At 63.1% G+C, this 21,194-nt stretch overlaps 2 protein-coding genes across 2 annotated transcripts; both read left to right on the top strand.

Moving 5' to 3' along the window:
- The first annotated feature begins 1,246 nt into the window (after nucleotides 1-1,246).
- Nucleotides 1,247-2,857, top strand: FOXC2 (forkhead box C2). Its single transcript, XM_058674617.1, has one exon. The coding sequence runs from the start codon at nucleotides 1,373-1,375 to the stop codon at nucleotides 2,816-2,818; it is 1,446 nt and encodes a 481-aa protein (XP_058530600.1). The 5' UTR covers nucleotides 1,247-1,372; the 3' UTR covers nucleotides 2,819-2,857.
- A 6,879-nt stretch (nucleotides 2,858-9,736) lies between these two features.
- Nucleotides 9,737-11,026, top strand: FOXL1 (forkhead box L1). The gene has a single exon (XM_004584073.2). It carries the CDS (start codon nucleotides 9,953-9,955, stop codon nucleotides 10,955-10,957), a length of 1,005 nt encoding a protein of 334 aa, XP_004584130.2. The 5' UTR covers nucleotides 9,737-9,952; the 3' UTR covers nucleotides 10,958-11,026.
- Nucleotides 11,027-21,194: the final 10,168 nt, after the last annotated feature.

Here is a 21,194-nt window from a genome sequence, read left to right as displayed (position 1 = left end):
TGCCCACACACGCTCGCGTGCGTGACATGGCTACAGGGCTGTCTTGCTTCGTGCCTCTGCCTCGCGCAGTCGGACAGCCCGGTGGCCAGCAGCGCGTGCCCCGGGCCCCTCGGGCCGAGTGTCCGTCCCCGCGAGGGTCGCAAACGCCTTCCCAGGGGCGCAGACCTGCGCTCTGCGGGACGCTGCGTGCGGCGGTGCACGGGATGGGGGCCCCTCGAGGGAGCAGGCCGGGCGTGGCGTTCCCACGGGGTCCCCGACGGTCACTCTGCGCGCTCATAGCCAAGCAGGCCAAACTAAACCAAGCAACCCCGCGCAAACTCCAGCCTGGCTGCGGGCAGGGGCTGCGCCGCGGGGTCGGCCGTGCGCGAAGCCCCCCCGCTCGGAGCAGGCTGGGCTTTCTGCGCCAGGGCAGGGGCGGCTCGCGTCCACGCGGGAAAGGGATGCGGGGCTGGCCGAGTCGCGGGGACGGTCCCCAGGGGTGCCACGGCCGGAGGGGCCCCGACAGCCGCCGTGCTCTTCTGGGCCCGGCCCGAGCTGGCAGCCGGGTGTTCGCTCGTTGCGGACGCGGCCTCCGGGGCCTCCGGCTCGCTGCCCTGCGCCCCGGCTGGGAATCGAGCCTGGTAATTAGGAAATCTCGCCACGCGCGCCACCGCTCGTTAATAAGGAAAACGTCCCAGGATCCCGGCCGTTTTCAGGGTCTTTGGGGGGGGAACTACCCAACTCCATCCATCGATTCGACCTCGTATTTTAAACGGGATGGTTTTGTTTGGTTTTGCCCAAGGAGTATCGCTTCTCTGTCCAGGGCACGTGTGAGCCCATTCCCCAAAATATGATAATGAGACACATGTTAACGAGACCTTAAAAAAAAAACCCACTTTATTTTAGACTCGCCAGTCCAGATCCGACTACTGCGGAGCCCGGGGCGCGGGCTGGGTCTTAGAGCCGCCGGGTTGCGGCGCGCCTCGCCCCGATTGGCCCCGGGTCCTCGCCGCCGTCGCCGATTGGCCCCAAGTTGCAGGAGAGGGCGTGGCCTGCGGGAAGTAAAAACTCGCTTTCAGCAAGAAGATTTTTTGAAACTTTTCCCAATCCCTAAAAGGGACTCGGCCTCCTTTTCCGGGCTCGGCTCGCCGACCGCTCGAGGCCGCCGGTCCGCCGCGGGGCCCGGGGAGCCGCCTGCCGCGCTCGTACGGGCGGACCGCGGGGGCCGGCCGGGGCCCGGGAGCGGGCCGGGGCGCCAGGGGCTGCGGGATGCTGCTGCGCCCCGTGCGCTGAGCCGAGCCCCCTCCTCGGGCCGCGCGCCCCCCGCACCTCGCCCCGGTCCCGCCGGCCGCTGCCCCGTGCGCACGAGCGGGGGCGAGCCGCCGCGGACAGTATGCAGGCGCGCTACTCCGTGTCGGACCCCAACGCGCTGGGAGTGGTGCCCTACCTGAGCGAGCAGAGCTACTACCGCGCGGCGGGCAGCTACAGCGGCATGGCCAGCCCCGTGGGCGTCTACCCGGGCCACCCGGAGCAGTACGGCGCGGGCATGGGCCGCCCCTACGCGCCCTACCACCACCACCAGCCCGCGGCGCCCAAGGACCTGGTGAAGCCGCCCTACAGCTACATCGCGCTCATCACCATGGCGATCCAGAACGCGCCCGAGAAGAAGATCACGCTGAACGGCATCTACCAGTTCATCATGGAGCGCTTCCCCTTCTACCGGGAGAACAAGCAGGGCTGGCAGAACAGCATCCGCCACAACCTCTCGCTCAACGAGTGCTTCGTCAAGGTGCCCCGCGACGACAAGAAGCCCGGCAAGGGCAGCTACTGGACGCTGGACCCGGACTCGTACAACATGTTCGAGAACGGCAGCTTCCTGCGGCGGCGGCGGCGCTTCAAGAAGAGGGACGTGCCCAAAGCGAAGGAGGAGCGCGCCCAGCCCAAGGGCGCCCCGGCGGGGCCCGCGCTGGCCGACGCCCCCAAGGAGGCCGAGAAGAAGGTGGTAATCAAGAGCGAGGCGGCGTCGCCCGCGCTGCCCGTGGTCACCAAGGTGGAGACGCCGAGCCCCGAGAGCGCGCGCCACGGCAGCCCGCGCAGCGCCCTCTCCACGCCCGCCGGCTCGCCCGCGGGCTCGCTGCCCGAGCACCACGCCGCCGTGGCCGCGCCCAACGGGCTGCCCGGCTTCAGCGTGGAGAACATCATGACGCTGCGAACGTCGCCCCCGGGCCTGGTGGTGCCACCGCTGGCGCTGCCCTACAGCGCGCCGCCCGCCGCCTACGGGCAGCCGTGCGCGCAGGGCCTGGAGGCCGGGGGCCCGGGCGGCTACCAGTGCAGCATGCGCGCCATGAGCCTGTACACCGGCGCAGAGCGGCCGGCTCACGTGTGCGTCCCCGCCGCCCTGGACGACGCCCTCGCGGAGCACCCGGGCGGCCCCACGTCGCCGCTGAGCGCCCTCAGCCTCGCCGGCCAGGAGGGCGCGCTGGCAGCCGCGGGCCACCAGCACCAGCAGCACCACGGCCACCACCACCCACCCGCGCCGCCGCCGGCCCCGCAGCCGCAGCCCGCGCCCCAGCCCGCGCCCGCCGCGGCGCAGGCACCCTCCTGGTATGTCAACCACGGCGGGGACCTGAACCACCTCTCGGGACACACGTTCGCGGCTCCGCAGCAAACTTTCCCCAACGTCCGGGAAATGTTCAACTCCCACCGGCTGAGTGTGGAGAACTCGGCGCTCGGGGAGCCCCAGGGGAGCGGCGCCGCGAGCTGTCAGCTGCCCTACAGGTCCACGCCGCCTCTCTACCGACCCGCGGCCCCTTACTCCTACGACTGCTCCAAGTACTGACCCGCGCGGACCTCGCTGGGACACGGCCGGCTGCCAGGACGCAAACGAAGCCAGCGCGCCCACCGTTGCCCCACCCCACCCCAAACCCGGGCAGCAGAGCCAGCGAACGCGCCAGCCCTAGGCCCCCGAGCGTGCAGGTAACTGTGTGACCCGGGAAGCCCCCGGCCCTGGCACGGCTGCGCTCGGACTGCACCCCAGGGGTCGCGGGTGTGTGGGCTTCTCGGTAGGCAACGTGCGTGCCACTTAAAGCGCCAACGTGTGGGCTTGTAATCAGGCTGCTTGATGTTGTCGTTCAGAGCCATTAATATAATATTTAAAGTTCAGTTCACTGGATAGTGCCTCTCCTCGTCCGACCATTGCTGACAAATCCAATTCCGAGGAGCCTTTGTGGGCTCCCCGCCCATCACCATCCCGTACAGTTACGCATCTGAGGCCTTTGACAGTACAAGAAAATAATTTATTATTATTATTTTTCTGATGTTGATAGTGGTGGAGAAAGAGATGAGTACCTGATACAGTTACTTTGCAAAGTCTGATGGTTTTGTACAGTAGAAACCACCCTGGGTATTCCGAAAAGAAAAAAAAGCTTTAAAGATTTGTTCCTTGGTCTGTGTGGTCCTGGCCGTTGTACTTTACCTTCCAATAAATCCTGGTTGTTCTGCCCCGCCGAGCCGTGTCTGTGTTCTCCCGTGCATTTGAAAGCGGGCTGCTTGCAGCCCCACGGGCCTCCTAGCCGTTTCTTCCACAGGTGGGTGTAGGAATAGACCCTGCAGGTGGCCCTCAGGCCCCAGGACTGCTCCCTGGTTTTGCTCAGGAAAGGCATTTGACTAATGACACCGCAAATCCCCACTCTGGTATTTTTTTTTCCACCTCCTGGCCACGGAAGAGACTGGCCTGGTTGGTCAGCGCTGCCTGAGGGGGAGCCTGACCCTCCACTAACGCATTTTGTGAAATGCAAAAAAAAAAAAAAAACCCCACACTGATTGTCCAAACAAACAGTGCCGCCTGGCTCAATAACCCGCTGTCCACAATTTAGGGGACTGGGGTGGGGGGATAAATCCTTCCCACTGGCCGAGCAGGGAGGCTGCAGGGTGCTGGTGGCGAGTCCTGGTTTGCTGGTGCTTTGCAGAGAGGAATCCGGCAGGACCAGTGAGGAGCGCAGGGCGCTCGGGCCAGGCGCGTGCTGCTTAACCTGTCTTGGTTCCTGGCAACGTTACTCCTCCTTTGGATTTCCTAATTTTTACCCTCGTTGCAAAGAAAAAAAACAAAGTGACCTTCTTGGTCCTTCGAAGCCCGTGGGAGACACTTAGGGAGCCCGGCTTTGGCCGGCGACTGGCAGGGACCGGGCAGTTCTTCCCCGTCTTGAAATCTCCTTTTCTCGTTTTTTGGTAGCGTGTTTGGCTGGTTTGGCCGCCTGCTGTGAGGGGCTTAGCTGCCTTCTGGCCACGACCTGTGGAATTTGGGGATCAAAGCTCCACAATTGTCACCCCAGCAGGTGAGCTGAATGTGCACCCCCTTGTGAATTGGACGTGCCGGGATTTCAGCTCTCTGCAGCTGCGTCGAGTGTGGCTTCCACATGCCATCTTCCCTCTCTGGGGGGGTGGGATGGTGTTCGGAGCCGCAGGTGACACAGCCGAGCCCCTGTCCTGCCGCACCGTCCTCGCCCTGGCCGCAGCTCCGGCTGAGCTCTTTTTCGTAAAGTGCGGGAGCCCGGGCGCCTCTCCGCAGGTCCGGGGGCGCCGGCGCTGCCTGAGCGAGGCCCGGAGCTGAGCAGCCCAGCCTCCTGCCCGCCTCTGCCTGGCTGCCTTCTCTCCTGCGGTCACCAGGCCACTCTCCCCGGGGAGGGGGTGATTTGCAGACCCCAAACCAACGGCGGCAGCCTCCCCCGGGTTTCCCACAGGCCGCAGACTGGGCTCGAGATCTGGAACCCTGGTGCCTGGGTCAGGACGTGGCGGGGTGACAGGGGTGGAATAGAAAGCAGCGGCGCGTGGCTGTGCCTTCTGGGAGGCACCTCGCTGCCTTCCTGTACCCCGAGGAAGCTGCGGCGGGAAGTCCCGCAGTGGATTGCAGGTCCCCAGACGAAGGAGTCAGGCCTGGGCGCTGCGAGGTGAGCGTTAGTGAGGGGCCGCTGGCAGCCCTTGCGTGCAAAGCGGGCCCAGGAGCTGGTGGCCTGCGGCAGGCGCGAGCTGGGGAGCCTGGCAGAGGCAAGCCTGAGGCCCCGAGCCACACGCAGCCGGAGCGCTGAGCTCGCCGCGCCCCGCACAGAGCACAGATTCGCACAGTCCGAGGCCCGCGGCCTTTTCGGGAAAGGGCGAGGGGAAGAGGTGGGAGACCCAGGGGACGCAGTGTGCGCAGGCTGCTAGGTGTGTGTTGGTGGGAACGGGTATCCCGGGTGGCAGCCGGATCCACAGTTTGTACTACGAGGTGTGGGATTCCCCAGTTACCCCAGAACTCACTAAGAGGACACAACTGGGTTGGTTTTTGCAAATAAAATGAAAGAAGTCGCGGCAGCGTGGCCGCCGGCCTCTGGGTGGAGGACTCTTCCCTGGCCAGGCTTGGTTCTGGGGCCCAGGGCTCTATCTGGATCCCAGGGCCCTGGGCTATGGGCATCCCTCATGTTCCCAACCCCAGAGGGGCTGTGGCTGGAGTGGACCTCACTGTGGGGGTGGGGTCCACTCTCGCAGCTACCAGCAACAAAGGCCTAGGCCCCTTGGAGCCCCGCCGGGGTCCATGGCCACCTGCCCTTCCTGACCGGTTCCGGTGGCCTGGGCCACAGCTCCGTATCTTGTGGTGGCCTGCCTCTCTGAAATCGCTCCAGCTTTGAACTGGGACAAGCACAGCCCATCACGCCTTGCTGCGCTGCCAACAGAGAGCCCTACCCTGGCACCGGTGTCACTTCATCGGCGACGGGGTGGCCAGGGCATCCCCACAGGCCCAGATTCCCTGCTGCCAGGCCCCGGCTGCCCCAGAGGAGACAGGAGGCAGAGAGAAGAGGCGAGGTCCTGGGAACTCCGGGACTTGACTCATAAATCCTTCAGGACCCGATACCTCCCCTCACCCCAGGATGAGTGGGGCTGGGGGTCACCGCCTGGTGAGGTCACTTCAAGCCCAGAGGGCAGTTTCCAGCCCCATGCCCAAAGGAACCCCTTTGACTGACTTGCCTCTTGGCTCAGCCCACTCACCCCCCTCCCCAAGAAGGAGGAGAGGGTGTGGTGATCCCTGTTCCTGCCCGCCTGGGGTGCACAGGCGCGAGTGAGCAGGCCCTGGGGAGCCTGTCCTAGGCAGGCGCGGGCCCTGCTACTATCCCTGCCTGCCTTGGGGAGGGCAGGGCTGGGGCTCTGGGCCATGTCTCTCCCAGGTGAGTGGGCTGGAGCCACCCTGGGTCGGAACCACCCAGGGCCACCCCTTGAGATGTTTTCCCCAGACCTGGCTGAACCACGCTGCCGGCCCCTGTCTAGCGTTGGGGATGCTCCACCCGGGGAGGGAGTAGAGGGGCCCTGCGTGCAGCTGGGGGTCACCTTGCTCAGCAGACTTCCCTGCTCTGCTGCGTGGGAGAACAGAAAGCTGTGCGTGGAGCTGGGGCTTGAATGTGTGTCTTCAGGGGTGACGGTTGGGTTCCCTGGGGAGTTTGCAGAGGTGGCTGGCTTGCTGGGGGCACCTCATCCCCTCAGGGAAGTGAAGGCTGTCAGTGATCTGGGGTTGCTGCCTTCCTGGGTTCTGGTGCCTGGGGACCTTGGGCCACCCCAGTGGCCCCTCTGAGCCCGCAGCAGCCCCCGGCCTCGCTCCCAGTCTGCAGCAGTCTCTGCAGGTGGCCTCCCCAGCCAAGGCAGCGGCACTTGCCCACAGGCCCATGGAGGGTTTCTGGGAGTTCCCTGCCATGGCCATGGTGCTCCCTGCTCCCATAGGGCTGGCCTGGAGAGAGAGGCTTTGTCTGCATTCGGGCAGGGCAGGGCATGTACCCCAGCTTTGCACGTGGCCAGGACAAGGTGCACCGTGTGAAAGTCCTGCCCCGGCCCTGCGTGAGCTGGGCTGCCCCGGCCCTGCAGTGAGCTGGGCTGCCCCGGCCCTGCAGCGAGCTGGGCTGCCCCGCAGTCACTGCTTCCCGCCTGGGCCCTACTGGGCGCGCAGGAGGAGGTCAGGGAGGAGAGGAGCGGAGCTCACTGGAAGGCACCATCTCTGGAGGAGAGCTGCGTGGGTTCTCATCCCTGTCCCCGCTCTGGCCGCCTCTGTCTCCACCCTCAGCCCTGGAGGGATGGGGCTGGACCTGTGCAGGGGCCTCAGGCTGCCGGAAGGTGAGTGCCCGTCTCCGCTGCAGACCCTGGTAATGCCTCAGGGTTCCTGTCTTGCGGGTGGGGGTGAGGGATTTCCTTTTCTTAGGGTGGAGTGTAACTTAGGCCCGGCCCCCAGCAGGGTGCCTGTGTGTGTGAGACAGCTGCAGAAGCCCCTGTGTCCTTGGTGGCCCTGCAGCTTGGCGGCTTTCTGTGCCTACGCTGCTCCAGCGTGGGGCGCTGGCGGGGACATCTCTCTCACGGGTGTGTGGACCGCAGATGCGAGGGTGGGGTGGGTGTAGGGGAGGCAGGAGGGGCCCCACCCCACTGTGGTCTTTTCAGGGGTCCCCAGGGGCAAGGCTCAGCCTAGCCTCTGGGAGAAGCGCTCTCTCGGGCTCGGGCTTGGGTTTGGGCCCGTCCTGGTTTTTGCTCGCCATAGCATGCCAGCGGCCTCAATGTTTCTCCGTCTACTAGGGCCGGGCGTGCCCTGTGACCACCGCTTGGGGAGCCCAGGGCTCGGGAACCTGCACAGGTCCAGCAGTGAGGACGCACGGGAGACTCCCACCTGGCCTCGGCCCGCTGGCCTTCCGCACGGGGGCGCATCCTCCCTCCCGGGAAAGCGGGGACGCGGCCCCTGCTCGGGGCTCCTTCCCTCAGCGCCGCCCACGGCTCTCGGCCGGCCGGTGCCTGAGAGCCCAGGATTTGGCCGAGCCGGGCCGGGGTGGGACGTGGCAGGGACCTCTCGGAGCCTGCGAACTTCCGCCCGCACGCAGAATGCGCCCCCAAACCGTGGCCAGAACCAGGGATTTTTCTTTGGTTTCCTTCACCCCCTGCGCCCCGCCCCGCGCCGCGGCTCCGCCCGCGCCCAGCCCTGCCCTGCCCAGGGTGGGCGGTGTTGCCGACGGTGCGTACTCCGGCTCCGGATTTGCCCGAGAGCTTAGGAGGCCAACCAGACTGGCTGGGGAGGCAGGGCTGTGCATGCGGGACTTGAGTGTCCGGGAGCTCCAGAAAGGGGTGCGGAGAGGAGAGCGGGGTCTCCGGGGCACCGGCGCGTCTCGGGGCGCGCGCAGAGGCTGGAAGCGGGAGTTTGGCTGGGGCTTGGGGCGAGGGGGGGAAAGCGGGTGACTCCCGCAGCTGTGAGGAGCAGCGCTTGGGGTCCTCTCTTCATCCCAGGGTTGAAAATGGAGCCTGGGATGTTGAGGGGACAGTGCGCAGGTCCCACCTCGGGTAGGGGCCACCCCAGGCCAGGGGCCGGTTGGGGAGAAAGGCCAGTGCCGCCTTCCCACGGGAGCCTGGAGGTGTGCGGGGTGGGGGAGCAGGCCTGGCGCTCCCGCAAGCCTTGCTGGCGCCCGTGGGTCGCTCCACCCTGACTGCGCTTGCCTTTTTGCCGTGCTGCCGACCCGGCCTCCTGCGCTCTTCTGATCCCTTGGGCTGGGGTCTGCTGGGCTCTCCGCCAGAGGCCTGTTTTGACAGGGACGCTTCCCGACTTGGTTCCGGGACTGGTCTAGCTTGGGGTCGCTCTTTGGCCCCAGTGGCCGCAGTGGCAGCCGCGACCCCGCCCACGTGCGCCATTTGGTCGCCCACCTGCGGCTCTCAGCCCCTCCCTCTTTCTGGCGATGTCCCAGAATTTATTCAGTGAAAAGGCTAATTCAGTTATCCCCAGTGTCTTTGTCTTTTTCCTTTACAAAATATTCAGCGGAGGCCGGAAGGACCGGTCAGTGCCCGCGCCGGGCAGGGGGGAGAGTGCGTGTTTCGTGCAGGAGTTTGGGTTCAGGCGGTGACGCGGCCCAGGCCAGCCAGGCGTGGGGGGCGCTTACACCCCAGGGTGGGGGGGGCGAGTGGGGCGACCCGGCGGGCTTCCCGAAGCTAATGTAATCACGGGCCAGCTGCGCGCACTTGTGAAGTTGTTGTAACCCCTCCTGTTATAAACAGGAAAGCAGGGAGCGCAGCGCCCGGCCTGCGCACAAACACCGGCTCTGCGCCCGGCGGCCCCTTGTACGTCGCCCGCCGCCTGCCCCGCAGCCCGAAGTTGTGCCCGGGCTTTCCTCCCTCCCCCAGGCAGCGGGGGTGTAGTGGGAAGGAATGGGGGTAAGTTTAGACCAGTTCCCACAAGCCCCGAGCTCGAGCCTTGGGCTCCCCTCTGCCTGGCGGGGGAGGGGGGAGACCCTAACATTGGGATCCCTTGTGCAGGGCCAGCACCCTGCAGGGTGGCCTCTCTGTTGGGTACACCCCTTCTCTCTCCAAGAGTTCAGGAACTTGGGGAAGCACTTGGAGGACACCTGGGAACAGACAGGGCTTTTGTGGGAGACCCCCTGAAGTGGGGAGGCGTGGAGGGGCTCCCCTAGGCCAGCCCTCCACCCCCAGGGCCCTCCTGGCTCTCCTGGCGCTCGGACTGTGGGCCCGGGAGCCACATCCTGCCTCGCGGACTTGTGTGCTCACAGCGTCAAGGGGTGGACGTGATATTTCAAACATCAGATCAGTGCGTTTATATATTGGGTGCCCGGAAATTTTTCCAAATAAACACAGCTTGATTCAACTTGGGTGGGCGGACTTATCAACAGACTAATTCTATAAACAAATGGCTGGTATCAGAAAGACTCGTGGAGGGAAACGCTTGGCGTTTTTCAGCAATGAAATTTTAATTAATGTGGGTGGGCTGAGAACGCAACGACTGTTTATCATAGACAATTTATTTTCCAGCGCTAAGTCAACATATAATAGCAAACTTACAACAATTATTTAACGTTTTTAAAGCCATGAAGGGACAGAGCGCCGAGCGGCCGCGGAGAGCTGCCGAGCCCAAGGCAGGCGCGCAGAGGGCTCCCCGGGGCGCACTCGCTGAGCCGCGCCGTGCCCCTCGCCGGACATGAGCCACCTCTTCGGTCCCCCGCTGCCGGCCCTGGCAGCCTCGCCCATGCTCTATCTTTACGGCCCCGAGAGACCCGCGCTGCCGCTGGCCTTCGCCCCCGCGGCCGCCCTGGCTGCCTCGGGCCGCACCGAGCCCCCGCAGAAGCCGCCCTACAGCTACATCGCGCTCATCGCCATGGCCATTCAGGACGCGCCCGAGCAGAGGGTCACCCTGAACGGCATCTACCAGTTCATCATGGAGCGCTTCCCCTTCTACCACGACAACCGGCAGGGCTGGCAGAACAGCATCCGCCACAACCTCTCGCTCAACGACTGCTTCGTCAAGGTGCCCCGCGAGAAAGGGCGCCCGGGCAAGGGCAGCTACTGGACGCTGGACCCTCGCTGCCTGGACATGTTCGAGAACGGCAACTACCGGCGCCGAAAGAGGAAGCCCAAGCCGGGCCCCGGCGCCCCGGAGGCCAAGCGGGCCCGCAGTGAGGCGCAGGAGCAGGGGGTGGAGGCGCGTCGGGAGGTGGGGAGCCGGGATGGGCTCTCGCGCGCCGTGAGCCCTCGCCTCGGGAGAGCGCCCTTGCGCCCTGCGCCCCTCGCGGAAGGCCCTTCTCCGGACGCCGGCGACGCTGTCCAGGGCGCTGCGGCGGTGGCGATGGGCCAGCCCGTGCGCTCGGTGGACGGCCCAGGGTCCCCTGTGCACCCTGCCTCGCAAGGCTCTCCGAAGAGCTCCGACAGGTCCAAGAGCTTCAGCATAGACAGCATCCTGGCAGGAAGGCAGGACCAGAGGTCGGCGGCGGGGGGAGGAGGCGGCGAGGTCCCCGGGGGCTCCAAGCTGGGCCCCACCGGCAGCCTGGGGGCCTCGCTCCTGGCCACTTCCTGCAGCCTCCGACCGCCGTTCAACGCTTCCCTGATGCTCGACCCGCACGTCCAGGGCGGCTTTTACCAGCTTGGGATCCCCTTTCTTTCCTATTTCCCTCTGCAACTCCCGGACGGGCTGCTGCGTTTCCAGTAAGACACACCGCGGAGCGCCTCAGGCACGGCGGGCGAGAGTCGCATCCTTTGTGGAGTGGCGAGGTCCTTGCGGGGCCTCACCATCCCCGCAGCGACTGGGGGCGGCTTCGGAGACTTCAGAGGCCTGGTCCCCAGGCCGCTTGTGCCCCCCACAGCAGCGGAGGAATTCCTAGACCTTAGCTTGGTCTAGGGGCGTCATCTTCTCCATCCACCTCGGGTCCGCACCCCAGGCGCCCGGAAGGCTGGACTCGCTGACCCAATGTGGTGAATGTCGCCGGGGCCACAGCCTGCCGTCGCCATCTCAGTTGTCGCTGTGTGGCCCAGGCCTTGGCGTGGAGCCTGCCCTGGGAGGGGTGGGGGCTCACCGCTGGGCTTGTCCCTGAAGTCCTGTTTTAGAGGAGGGTGGGAGCCACCCAATGACCCCCGGTTTCCACTTCCTTCTGGCGGGGGCAACCCTCCGAAGTTTTAGATTGACCACCAAGATTAAGATGGACCACTGAGAGAAGTAACACTTTATTCTAAGTAGAGGCTCTTTCTCTGCCTTTCCTGCTAGTAAAACAAGAGTCTGTGCTTTCCTAAAGAATTGGCTGCGGGTTTTCCTTGGCAGGCTGGAACCCAGCCTGCTCTGCACGGGCTGGCATCGGCGCCCCCAGCTCTGCTGCTGCGTTGGGGGCCATGGGAGGGCTGCGGGCTGGGGTAACCCGACTGCGCTGGACTTTTGTTTTCACGGTTTGTTGATGCTTTTTCCATAACTATCTAAGGGAGGGTTCATTTACTCTCAAGCTGGTGGAACCACACAAACAGAACAGGCAGATGTTGGGGAAGACACAGGAGGCCCCCCGGCACCCCCGGCCCCAGGTGCCAGGCCTGGTGGGTGAAACCCACACCTTACACGGGGAGGGGGCGAGGAGCAGGGTCCGTGGCCGCAGGGTCCGGGTTCCACTCTGCTCTCGGGAAGCCCATCACCCTTGGGCGGGCTCCCGCTGGGTCCACCGCCTCGGCCTCCACGTCACTCATGCTTTTTCTTCTTTTTCTGCTGTGGAAAGAACTTTAAAGTCAGGGTTCCTTGGACATAGGCTGAAATACTTTCCAGGGCTTGCTGCTGCCGGCAGCTGAGCGAGCAGGCCCTGAGGCGGCTGGCTGAGCAGCCCAGGACCCCGCTGTAAGGCTGGGGCGCTGACCAGCCTGCTGGGAGGTCCAGGCCGTGGGGACGCGCTCTCGAGGTGGTCGCGGGATGCCAGACTCTCGGCCTCCACCAATAAAGCAGAGTTTGCATTCTCCTGAGACTGGCTCAGTGCGTTCCGGGGGATGGGCCTGGGGGAAGTGAACAAACCGTCACAGTGAAGAGGAGCCTGGGGGCACTGGGGATGCAGCCAGTGGCAACTGTTGGGGTCCCGGGAGGATGGCTTGTGTGGGGCTCAAGGCCAAGGGTGCGGGGGCAGGAACACAGTGGGGACGCCCGCTAGGCTGCAGCTGCCTGTGTGCACATGTGTGTGTGTTCACGCATGTGTGTGTTGACAGGTGTGTATGCATGCGCCTGGTGCTATTGTGTGAGTGTATTCAGCTGCAATGCCTGGTTAGCACAGCAGTGGCACGAAGAGGATTTACTGCGTCCTCCCCGGCCTTAGAGAAGCCGAGACGAGGTTGCTGCGCGTGCCATCCATTGAGTCTGCGCACCTTCCTTCCTACGCTGGGAGAAGAGGTTTGGGGACTTGGTGGCCAGAGCAGCTGTGCTGACATTCTAGGTCTCAGCTTTGGGTCAGGATGAACCAAGACATTGTCTCTGCCGTGAATTCTAACAGAATTTCCGCTGTTCTAGAAGCAAACTTGCGCTCGCTCGCCCACGGCAGCTCCTGTTACCTGTGAGTGAGCTTTGCTTCAAGCCCAGACTCCCGCTCACACACGAGCACATGAGCATGTAAGAGACATGGTAGGCACACCGCAACAAGCATGCGTTCGCGTGTGAACATGTGTGCGCTCAAGGAGCCTCCTAAAAGGTCGTGGAAAATAGAAATAGAAGATTGTTTTCTTTTTAGTGTGAACATTTTGAAACGCACAAGTCCTTGAGTGCTCAGAAAATCAACATTTTTGCATGTGAATGGGGCTTAGACCAAGCCCTGAAGCCTATCAGATTCATGCAAATGCTAATATTTGGACAAGTTTGTTTTTCTGTATAGTGCTGTAGTTCTGTTTTTCTACCTAGTTTGAACCAGGACTTATTTATGCTTGCTTTGTTATAGTGGAACTAACACAGACTTTGAAAGGAAACTTGGAAGAGGCATTGAGGTGAAGGACTTGACATTCAAGGACGGGGACACTGCACACCACAGCCCTTCCGTCTGGCTGGCCCTGGGGCCACCGGGGCACCGGCAACTCATGAGATCAAGGACCTAGGCAGGACTGGCTGAGCCCATTCCAAGCCGGATGGTGCCCTCTGAGAGGGGCCAGGTGGCGCCCTCTCCGTGTCCTGTGGGGTGGCCTGCCTGTGTGCGGGCCGGCTGAGGCCAATGTCATGAGAGTGGGTGACACCCCTGAAGCCCCCCACTTCTTGTAACTTGGGTTCCATGAAATAAAAGTTGCTTTGTAAACTTAAGGTCCCTGCTTCCTCTGGCCTTGCCACTGCCTGGGAGAACCTGATGGCCTGAAGACAGGCGACGTTACCTGTCAGGGTCCCAGGTAACGTGGTCCCCCAAGCCAACCTGCAGGGCTGGAGCAGGGCTGGGGACAGAGAAGGGCGGGGGGCCAACAACATGGCCAGCACAGCAGGGCGCTGCTCCAGGGGCCCAGACACTGCCGGGGCACCAAGGGCATTCGGAGGCCTGGGTCTGAGCTCCGAGGGGAGGCGGCTCTGGGTCTTGGTTTGTGCCCTGGCAGCAGGTGGAGTCGCTGGCAGGCTTAGGCAGCAGTGACTGGAGTGTAGCCACCCTGCCTGGGCTGACCGCTGCCCTGCCCCTCCAGTTCCTGCAGACGCATGTTGGCCCAGGAGGCCCCCAAGCCCCAGTTCAGAGGAAGGTGTGCACCAAGTCCTCTCGGGAGTGTAGGGAGGACGCTGCAGTGGGCTGTGCTCCCATGCGGGGGTCCTCGTGCTGCTGTGGGTGGGTGGCTCTCATCTGCCGTCTACTCCCTGCCCCCCCACTCTCCCAAATCTGTGCGGACAGACCTATGGACGGGGAGTGTCCGGTCCTTGGCTGCTCCCTGTCCTCTCCCACCCGGAGCTCAATGTCCTGGCGGGCAGGTGAGTGTGACCCTGTGGACGTGCTGGCCGGTGGCCAACAGCCCAGCTCTGCTCCTGCTTGTGCTCCGCCATGGGAAGCCCACGTCCCTTCACTCCTGCCACCGCGACAGTGGAAGAACAGCTCGCAGCCACGCAGAGCTGTCTGGGGAGCAGCTGAAGCTATGCACTGTTACCACAAGGCCTGCCTGGGCCATCTGGGAGACGGCCATGGCCACCAGCCCCCACCCCGTGCTTACTCTGTCATGGCCAGAGTTGAATTGGCTGGTATGTAAACCATCTGGCCGACAGGAAGCGCTCCGGAAACGGTAGGTCCCACCGCTGCCGCCATGGCCAACCCAGGCCCTGTCCTCTCTGGGACTGGGTCCATGACAGCATCACCAACCACAGCTCTGCCCAGCCAGCTGAGGCCTTGGGGGCTGGCTCCCCCAGCTGTCCCAGCTGACCAGCCTGGGGTCCATTTTTCCTTTTTCTTACAGTGCCTCATTTCTGGAGATGATCCAACCATTTGAACATGAAACTAAAAGTAAAACCCGCCTGAACCCGCAGTAGGGGACAGATGAGCTGGGGCGGGGACAGTAGGAGGGCAGCAGCGGGGACAGTTTCTGGAGTTCTCCCTGGACGTGGGTCTGGTCCATGGGATGGACCGGGGAGGCTGGGGTCAGGCCAGAGGCGCGGGCTGCCCTGAACCCGTGTGCCTATTAACCCTCCTTACACAGTCCAAAGAGCAGTTCGCCTAAATGCCGGGGCTAAATATAGCAGGGGCTTGGTCAGCGAGTGCATTTTTAGAAAGCACATTACAAATCAGGAATGTTTTGGAGAAATAAATAAACTTTCCCACATCTTTGGACGTGGAGTCGGCGCTGTTGGTTTCACTCTGAGAGCGTAGGGGTGGGGTGGGGGCTCCCTGTTGTTTTTTGGGGACATCACAGAGGTTATGTCTGCAGGAGTCAATGTTGGGGCGACGGCAGCTCCCCTGGCTCAGTGAGGACCTGTGGGTGGATGGGAGGCCCATGTGCTCCTGGTGCCTCCACTCTGCAGCTATGAGAAGGGCAAAGGTGCCTGCCAGTCCATGGACCCCACCCTGCTCGGTGTCCGGCCTGGCCAGAGGGACTCAGACCTGCCCAGCTCCTGTGTCTGGTCTCACAGCCTCTGACTTCGCTGGCCAGTAGGGCCCCGGGAGGCATGGCAAGTTCCGCTGGTCCTGCGGGCTGGGCCGGGCTGGGGTGTGGGCTGCGGGCCCTGAGCGTGGTATGGTCCAGCGCTTCCTCCCTCCTGTTGGCGTGTGCATGGCCGCCTTCCCCGTGAGGAGCAGTCTGCACAGCTTCGGGGCTCCCGCCTGCCGCTGGCTTTGCCCGCAGAAGTCGCCACGCACTCAGAGGCTGTAGCCTTCACAGGAGCCCAAGACCAGCCCTGCCACCCAGGGCACCTGGGGTGGTCCCGTCAGCAGGACGCTGGGTGCTTCTAATCCACACCTGGTGGTGTTTCCTCTCGTCTGTTCATGTACGTGTGTGTGTGACTGTTATTCTATAACCACCACCACCACCATGATCATCACTTCTGCATTGCCTCCCTCCGCCCCCTCAGCGTGGAGCCTACAGGGACAGCAGTCACAGGGAGAATTTCTTCCCTGAGAAGAACAGGCCTTGTACGCGGTGGCCTTTGCAACCAGGATCGTCGGTCACTTCTCGCCCCACCAGTGCTGCCAGGCCTTAGGGCTGCACACACAGCCCTGACCCAGGTCCAGGGAGCACTGTCCTGCGTGTTGCGGCCCGTCCCACGTGCTCCAAATCCTTCCTGCGCTCCTCACTGCCTCCAAGTCCTCAACAGCGAACCCTCCTCTCCGGCATAACGTGGGGAGAGCTGCACGCTCGTTCTTTCATGCGGGGGCAGGGCCACTGTCCAGAATGCCAGCGTGGCCTTGGGCTCCCTCAGGGAGGGCTTGGCAGGCTGACTGACTGTGGGCCGTGGAAGTGGCCGTGGGGCCGAGGGCTGGGGTGTCTGCTTTCCTGCTGGATCTGAGGTTTCGTCCTGGAGGAGGGAGCAGTTTTCCTGATGTCAGCTCTGTGGTAGTGTCGGGAGCTCAACTTTGAGCCTGCCAGCTCTGGGCAGCCGTCACATCACACCTGAAACAGAGCCTGTGGTGACCCCGACGCGACCCAGGTGCCAAGGGTTCTCCGGGGTTCTGCTGGGGACAGAGCACTCTCCATGCGTTCTCTCTTATTTGGCAGATTTATTTTTTAATGTATTCGATAGGTAGAGCTATGGAGAGAAACATTTCCTCCAGAAAGTTCTAAGTGGGCACAAGAGCTTCTTTCCTTGTCTGGAAGGTTCTCAACAGGCTGTGGTTACGGAGCAGGTGAGGCCGCGGCATGTCCAATGCCAGGAATGTCAAGAAGCAGCAGGGTACATCCCTGAGTGAGACGCAGGCCTTGCCCACACCCGGGGGAGCAAGGCGACCATGATGGAGGTCAGGTGGGGACAGTGACAGCCCTTCGCAGACCAGCCCTGCGCGGCCCCCTGACCGTCGTCATTGTGCAGCCAGGCTTCACAGCAGCCCCGGGCACTGTGCCCAGCGCCCAGCACCCGGTGCCCTACCCAGCCGTGTGGGCGTGGCGGGCAGGCCTTGAGGGGCAAAGGCCTTGCTCTACCCCAAGAACTGCCTCTCTGTTCACCCGGGGTTCCAGATCCAGCCTTTGTTTTTCTTAGCCAGACTGTGTCGTGAAGGTTGTTAAAACCGTGGTACTCAACGTTTTCACATCTGTGAAGGCAAAATGAAACAGCTTGAGCGCCCTACAGGATGGCATGCCACGCCGTCCAGGGCCCCGGGCTCCCACTGCTCCCAGAGACGGGCCAGCCACTCCGGACGGTTATTTATAGCGGCTCATTCATCAATAAAACTTCAAAAGGGATCTGTTACTCTTCTATTGGGAGGCCAAGGAAAACTTAGGTAAAGCCAACGCAGCCAGCAAGCGAGGCAGGAGGCCCCGGACACCTGCTGAACGCTCTCACTCAGCGCTGTCTCCTGACAGACCCTGCGAGGAACGGCCGGGAGTCTGCCTGGATGCTGTGCTCGCTGGGACATGGTGGGAGCAAGCTCTTAGACGCGTTGATGTGGCTTCCAAGGCCACACATCCTCTGAGTTTTAAAGGAGTAACGGGGGTTGCTGTGGCTTATGGGTAAAGCCACTGCCTGAAACATTGGTTCGAGTCCTGGTCGCTCCACTTTCTAGTCAGCTCTCTGCAATATGCCTGCGAGAGCAGGAGGATGACTCAAGCGTCAGGGCGCCTGCACCCACGTGGGAGACCCCGTGGGAAGCTCCTGCCGCCCAGCCTCGGCCTGGCCCAGGGCTGGCCGCTGTGGCCTTGGGCGATGCAGGGTGGCCCCCAGCAGGCTTACTGCTTCAAACCTGCAGTTTCTGATTCCAGTGTGGATCTGGACTCGGGTCTGGAGTGAAGGGTGTCGCCGAGTGGAAGTGCCTCTCTGGGCACCCATGGTGCTCTCGGCCCCACCCTAGGGAGAAGCCTGCTGCTGGGGCAGGGTGAGTCCCCCAACATGCTGGGTAGGAGGCCCGATGTGTGGGGTGGCCCTCGAGAGAACTGTCGGGTCCCCTGGAGTCCCCGCCTTCAGGCACGGCGGGATCTACCCCCAGATGTGACTGTTGTTGCACCAGGCACACACGTGAGACCAAGCCAGATGTGTCCGTGGCCAGGCTAAGGACACAGAGCCCTGTGCTTCTGGGCCTGTGCCCTGGACAGGCGCGCCAGGGCAGCGAGCTGCAGGAAGCAAACCATGTGTGTGGGCGTTCTGGGCGTTACAGAGTGGTTGGCAAGGCTGGGGATGGTGCCAGGTGGGTGAGCTTCAGGTGGGCCAGCCTTGGCTCCCCCACCCTGTGAGTGAGCGCGGACGCTGGATGCGGAGCTGAAGCCCCGGGAGTTGCTGACCCCGCCAGGAGACGGTAGAGCTGGGGTGTGGCTCTGGAACAGCGCTTCCACTGTTGTGCTGGGCCGGGAACCCTCTCTGCTGCCCCTCTGCTCGGCTCCCGGGAGGCCGGCGCAGTGGACAGGGCCATGCCTGGCTGTGCAACCCACTCACTGCTGGTCAGAGACGCCTTGTGGGTCTTAGGTGTTCCCGGAGCCAGCCCTGTCTGGACTGGAAATCTGGATTTGCTGCTTGACACTCAACATGGTACAGCCTCCTGCTTGCCACCCCTCAGTGGGGCTAAGGACGCCGGTGAGGAGTGAGTGGGATGAGGTCAGTGTCCAGCTGTGCTGCGTGGGCGGTGGAACTGTCCCATCCGTGCTCTGCGGGTTTGTGCGGCTTGCTCGTTGGAGCCAGAGGCCCACTAGGGCTGGCGGGGGCAGAGTTGGTTCTCTCAACAGCATGCCCATCTGTAAACATGCACGCAGAGAGAGGCTGTGTGGTCAGAGGTGTTTGTTCTAGAAACATTCTGACCACCAGGGCCCTGGGGCTTTTCAACCCTGGAGCTGGGAAACCTCCAGCTTGAGGCCTTGGAATCAGGAGTGGCGGACCTAGTAGCTGGCTGCTCATTTTCACGCGTGACCCGCCACCCCCCTACGGGACCACCAGGGTAGGACCAGCCCCCAGGAGCTGCCTGCAGGGTCTGGCCTGGGCACCTTAGGCACACAGAGCTCTGGTGTGTGACACGGAGCCATTTCAGGGGGGTGGGGCCACATGGGGACACTGCCCTTCACAGCTGCCCTCCAGGCGCTCCAGTGCCTTGGGGAAGAGCAGGTGGCTGCTGGGGGAGGCTGTCCACACTCAGTGAGCTTTAGCTCTGAGCCCTGATGAGCCTGGCTGCACCCCAACCTCACTGCTCATCTCTTGGGATTTTTAGCATGCTTCAGGGCTGGTAAACCTTCCTAGACCTCTGCCAAGAGCTCCCCCCCTTCATTTTGCCCCCCTGTGGTCTTTAGGAGGACTTTCGCCGGTGCCTGGAGCAGCTGTGTGGCCCGTGGGCTACAGACGTTGGGAGGGAACCACGGAGCCCACGTGCATGGAGCCCACGTGGCCCGGCAGAGGCTCTGAGCCCCGCCCCGCCCAGCAGCTCTCACTGCAGCTCCCGTCGGGACGGCTTGGGCAACGGCTGATCCTCGTTCGGTCCATGTTTGGTGTCACAGTGTCCACTTCAGAGAGGTAAGGGCTCTGCTCGCAGAGGAACAGTGTCCATCACCGGCCTTCGTGCCTCCATTTCCCCATCGTCTCTGTTTTCTTTGAATGGGGATCTAAACAAGGTTGAACACTGTGCTTGGATGCTCTACCCTCCTCTTCCTCCCTCCCAACCCCAGGCTCTGTCACTTTTGTAATTTGCTCACTGAGGACATGGGCCACGTACCAGGTGGGTGTGCCCACACCTGGCGGTGCTCCTGCCTGTCACACAGCCCGTTCTCCCCCTGCACAAAAGTTCCTGTAAGTCTTACTGAAGCAAGCCTACCAGGAGTTATCTAGACACCTGACAGGCTTAACTATGACCTTTATAATGACCATGGAACACACCTGTTCCCACATCACCCGTCCTCTGTCACTCCCATTCTCACGTGGACAGGCCCTGCACCCCCAGGAGAGTGTCCCCATGCAGGGAGTGGCCCTGCAGTGAGCCTGGGGCCTTGAGTCTGTGGGGAGGGCTGACCTTCCCTCCGCACCTCCCGAGTACACGGAGGCTCAGCTGTGTCTGCCGGCCTCCCTCCACACCGCCCGAGTGCACGGAGGCTCAGCTGCGTCTGCCTGCCTCCCTCCACACCGCCTGAGTGCAAGGAGGCTCAGCTGCGTCTGCCTGGCTCCGTGCTGCTCACACCTGCCTCGCACGCCGGTTAGCAGGCCGGCAGGGCGTGTGGCCCAGGGCTGGCTGCCTGTAATGACTGCTCTTTCTGCTGCGTTTGCTTCCAGTCCCGCCCTCTTCCTCAGGCACAGAGCCTCACACACATTTAGCCTAGTGGCAGACCAGGGTGTGAGCGGGCTACAGGAGCTGTGCGAGGAAGTTTCGGTCTCGGCTGTCCACCTCAGGTGCGTGGCTCTGCAGTATGCGGGGAGGGGTGGTAATTCCAGCTGGCAGCTGCCCTACCCCTCAGGGCTGTGGTGGAGCAGGGTACCTGCCTGCAAACATTAGTTACTCCTTTCTTTCCTGCCTCCCCCTCCCCCTGCCATCTGTTACGAAAGGATGCCCGCACTGTGCCTATGCGGCTGGGTGAGCTGGCACACTCAGGGCTGGCAGCCCAGGCATTCCCCAGCCTCCATCCCCAGCCCGGGCCACAATGATTGACTCAGCTTAGACACCTGAGTCCTGTTGGGCCAGTAGGACGCTTCCTCGCAGGGCTGGTGGGCAGCCCCCTTAGAGCGGATGGATCTGGGAAGCCCGAGTGGCCGTAGGCCTGGGAGGCAGCCGTTGATGGTGCTGCAGGCTCTGCTGCCCACGCGGGTGACCCCAGTGGGGTTCCTGGCTTTCGGGGCCCTTGGGGAGCGAACCAGCAGCTGGAATCTCCCTCTCTCTCTGCTTTTCAAATAACGTTTGGACGTGACATTGAAAAGCAGCCGTGAGGTACGTTTCTGAGCAGAGCTGGAGGGGTTGCCCTGCCTGGCGCCAGCCGGCTCACTGCTCCCAAGGGCACAGAGCCGGTGTGGGCTTAGAGACCAGCTCTCAGGGAGGGCCCCGCTAGTGCCTCACGTGTCCAGAGCCTGACTTGCGCTTCCGTATGCACCGTCTCTTTCTTTCTTTCTCATGGCACCCCTGGAATGGTCAAGACCATCTTGTGGTTGGTTGGTCTGAGCCACCAGGCCTGCTGAGGTCCTGCGAGGTGCAGGGCAGCTGAGGGATGGAAAAGGAGTGGGCGTGGACGTGTGCTCCCATCTTTGCTTCCTCAAATTTCTTTCTTGAATTGAAAAGCAGAGAGCGACAGAGAAAGGGGGACGCTGAGTTCCCATCTGCTGGTTCCTTCCTCACATGGCTGCAGCAACATGACTTGCCTGGCTGAAGTCGGGGGCCTGCGAC

The sequence above is a fragment of the Ochotona princeps genome, chromosome 16 (assembly GCF_030435755.1).
Source record: "Ochotona princeps isolate mOchPri1 chromosome 16, mOchPri1.hap1, whole genome shotgun sequence".
In the NCBI taxonomy this organism is placed as follows: Eukaryota; Metazoa; Chordata; class Mammalia; order Lagomorpha; family Ochotonidae; genus Ochotona; species Ochotona princeps.
Note: the sequence above shows the minus strand (reverse complement) of the source record. Positions and strands in the feature narration are given on the sequence as shown.

Excerpts from the sequence above, each read along its gene's own strand:
- FOXC2 (XM_058674617.1), top strand. The coding sequence starts at position 1,373 with ATGCAGGCGCGCTACTCCGTGTCGGACCCCAACGCGCTGGGAGTGGTG.
- FOXL1 (XM_004584073.2), top strand. The coding sequence starts at position 9,953 with ATGAGCCACCTCTTCGGTCCCCCGCTGCCGGCCCTGGCAGCCTCGCCC.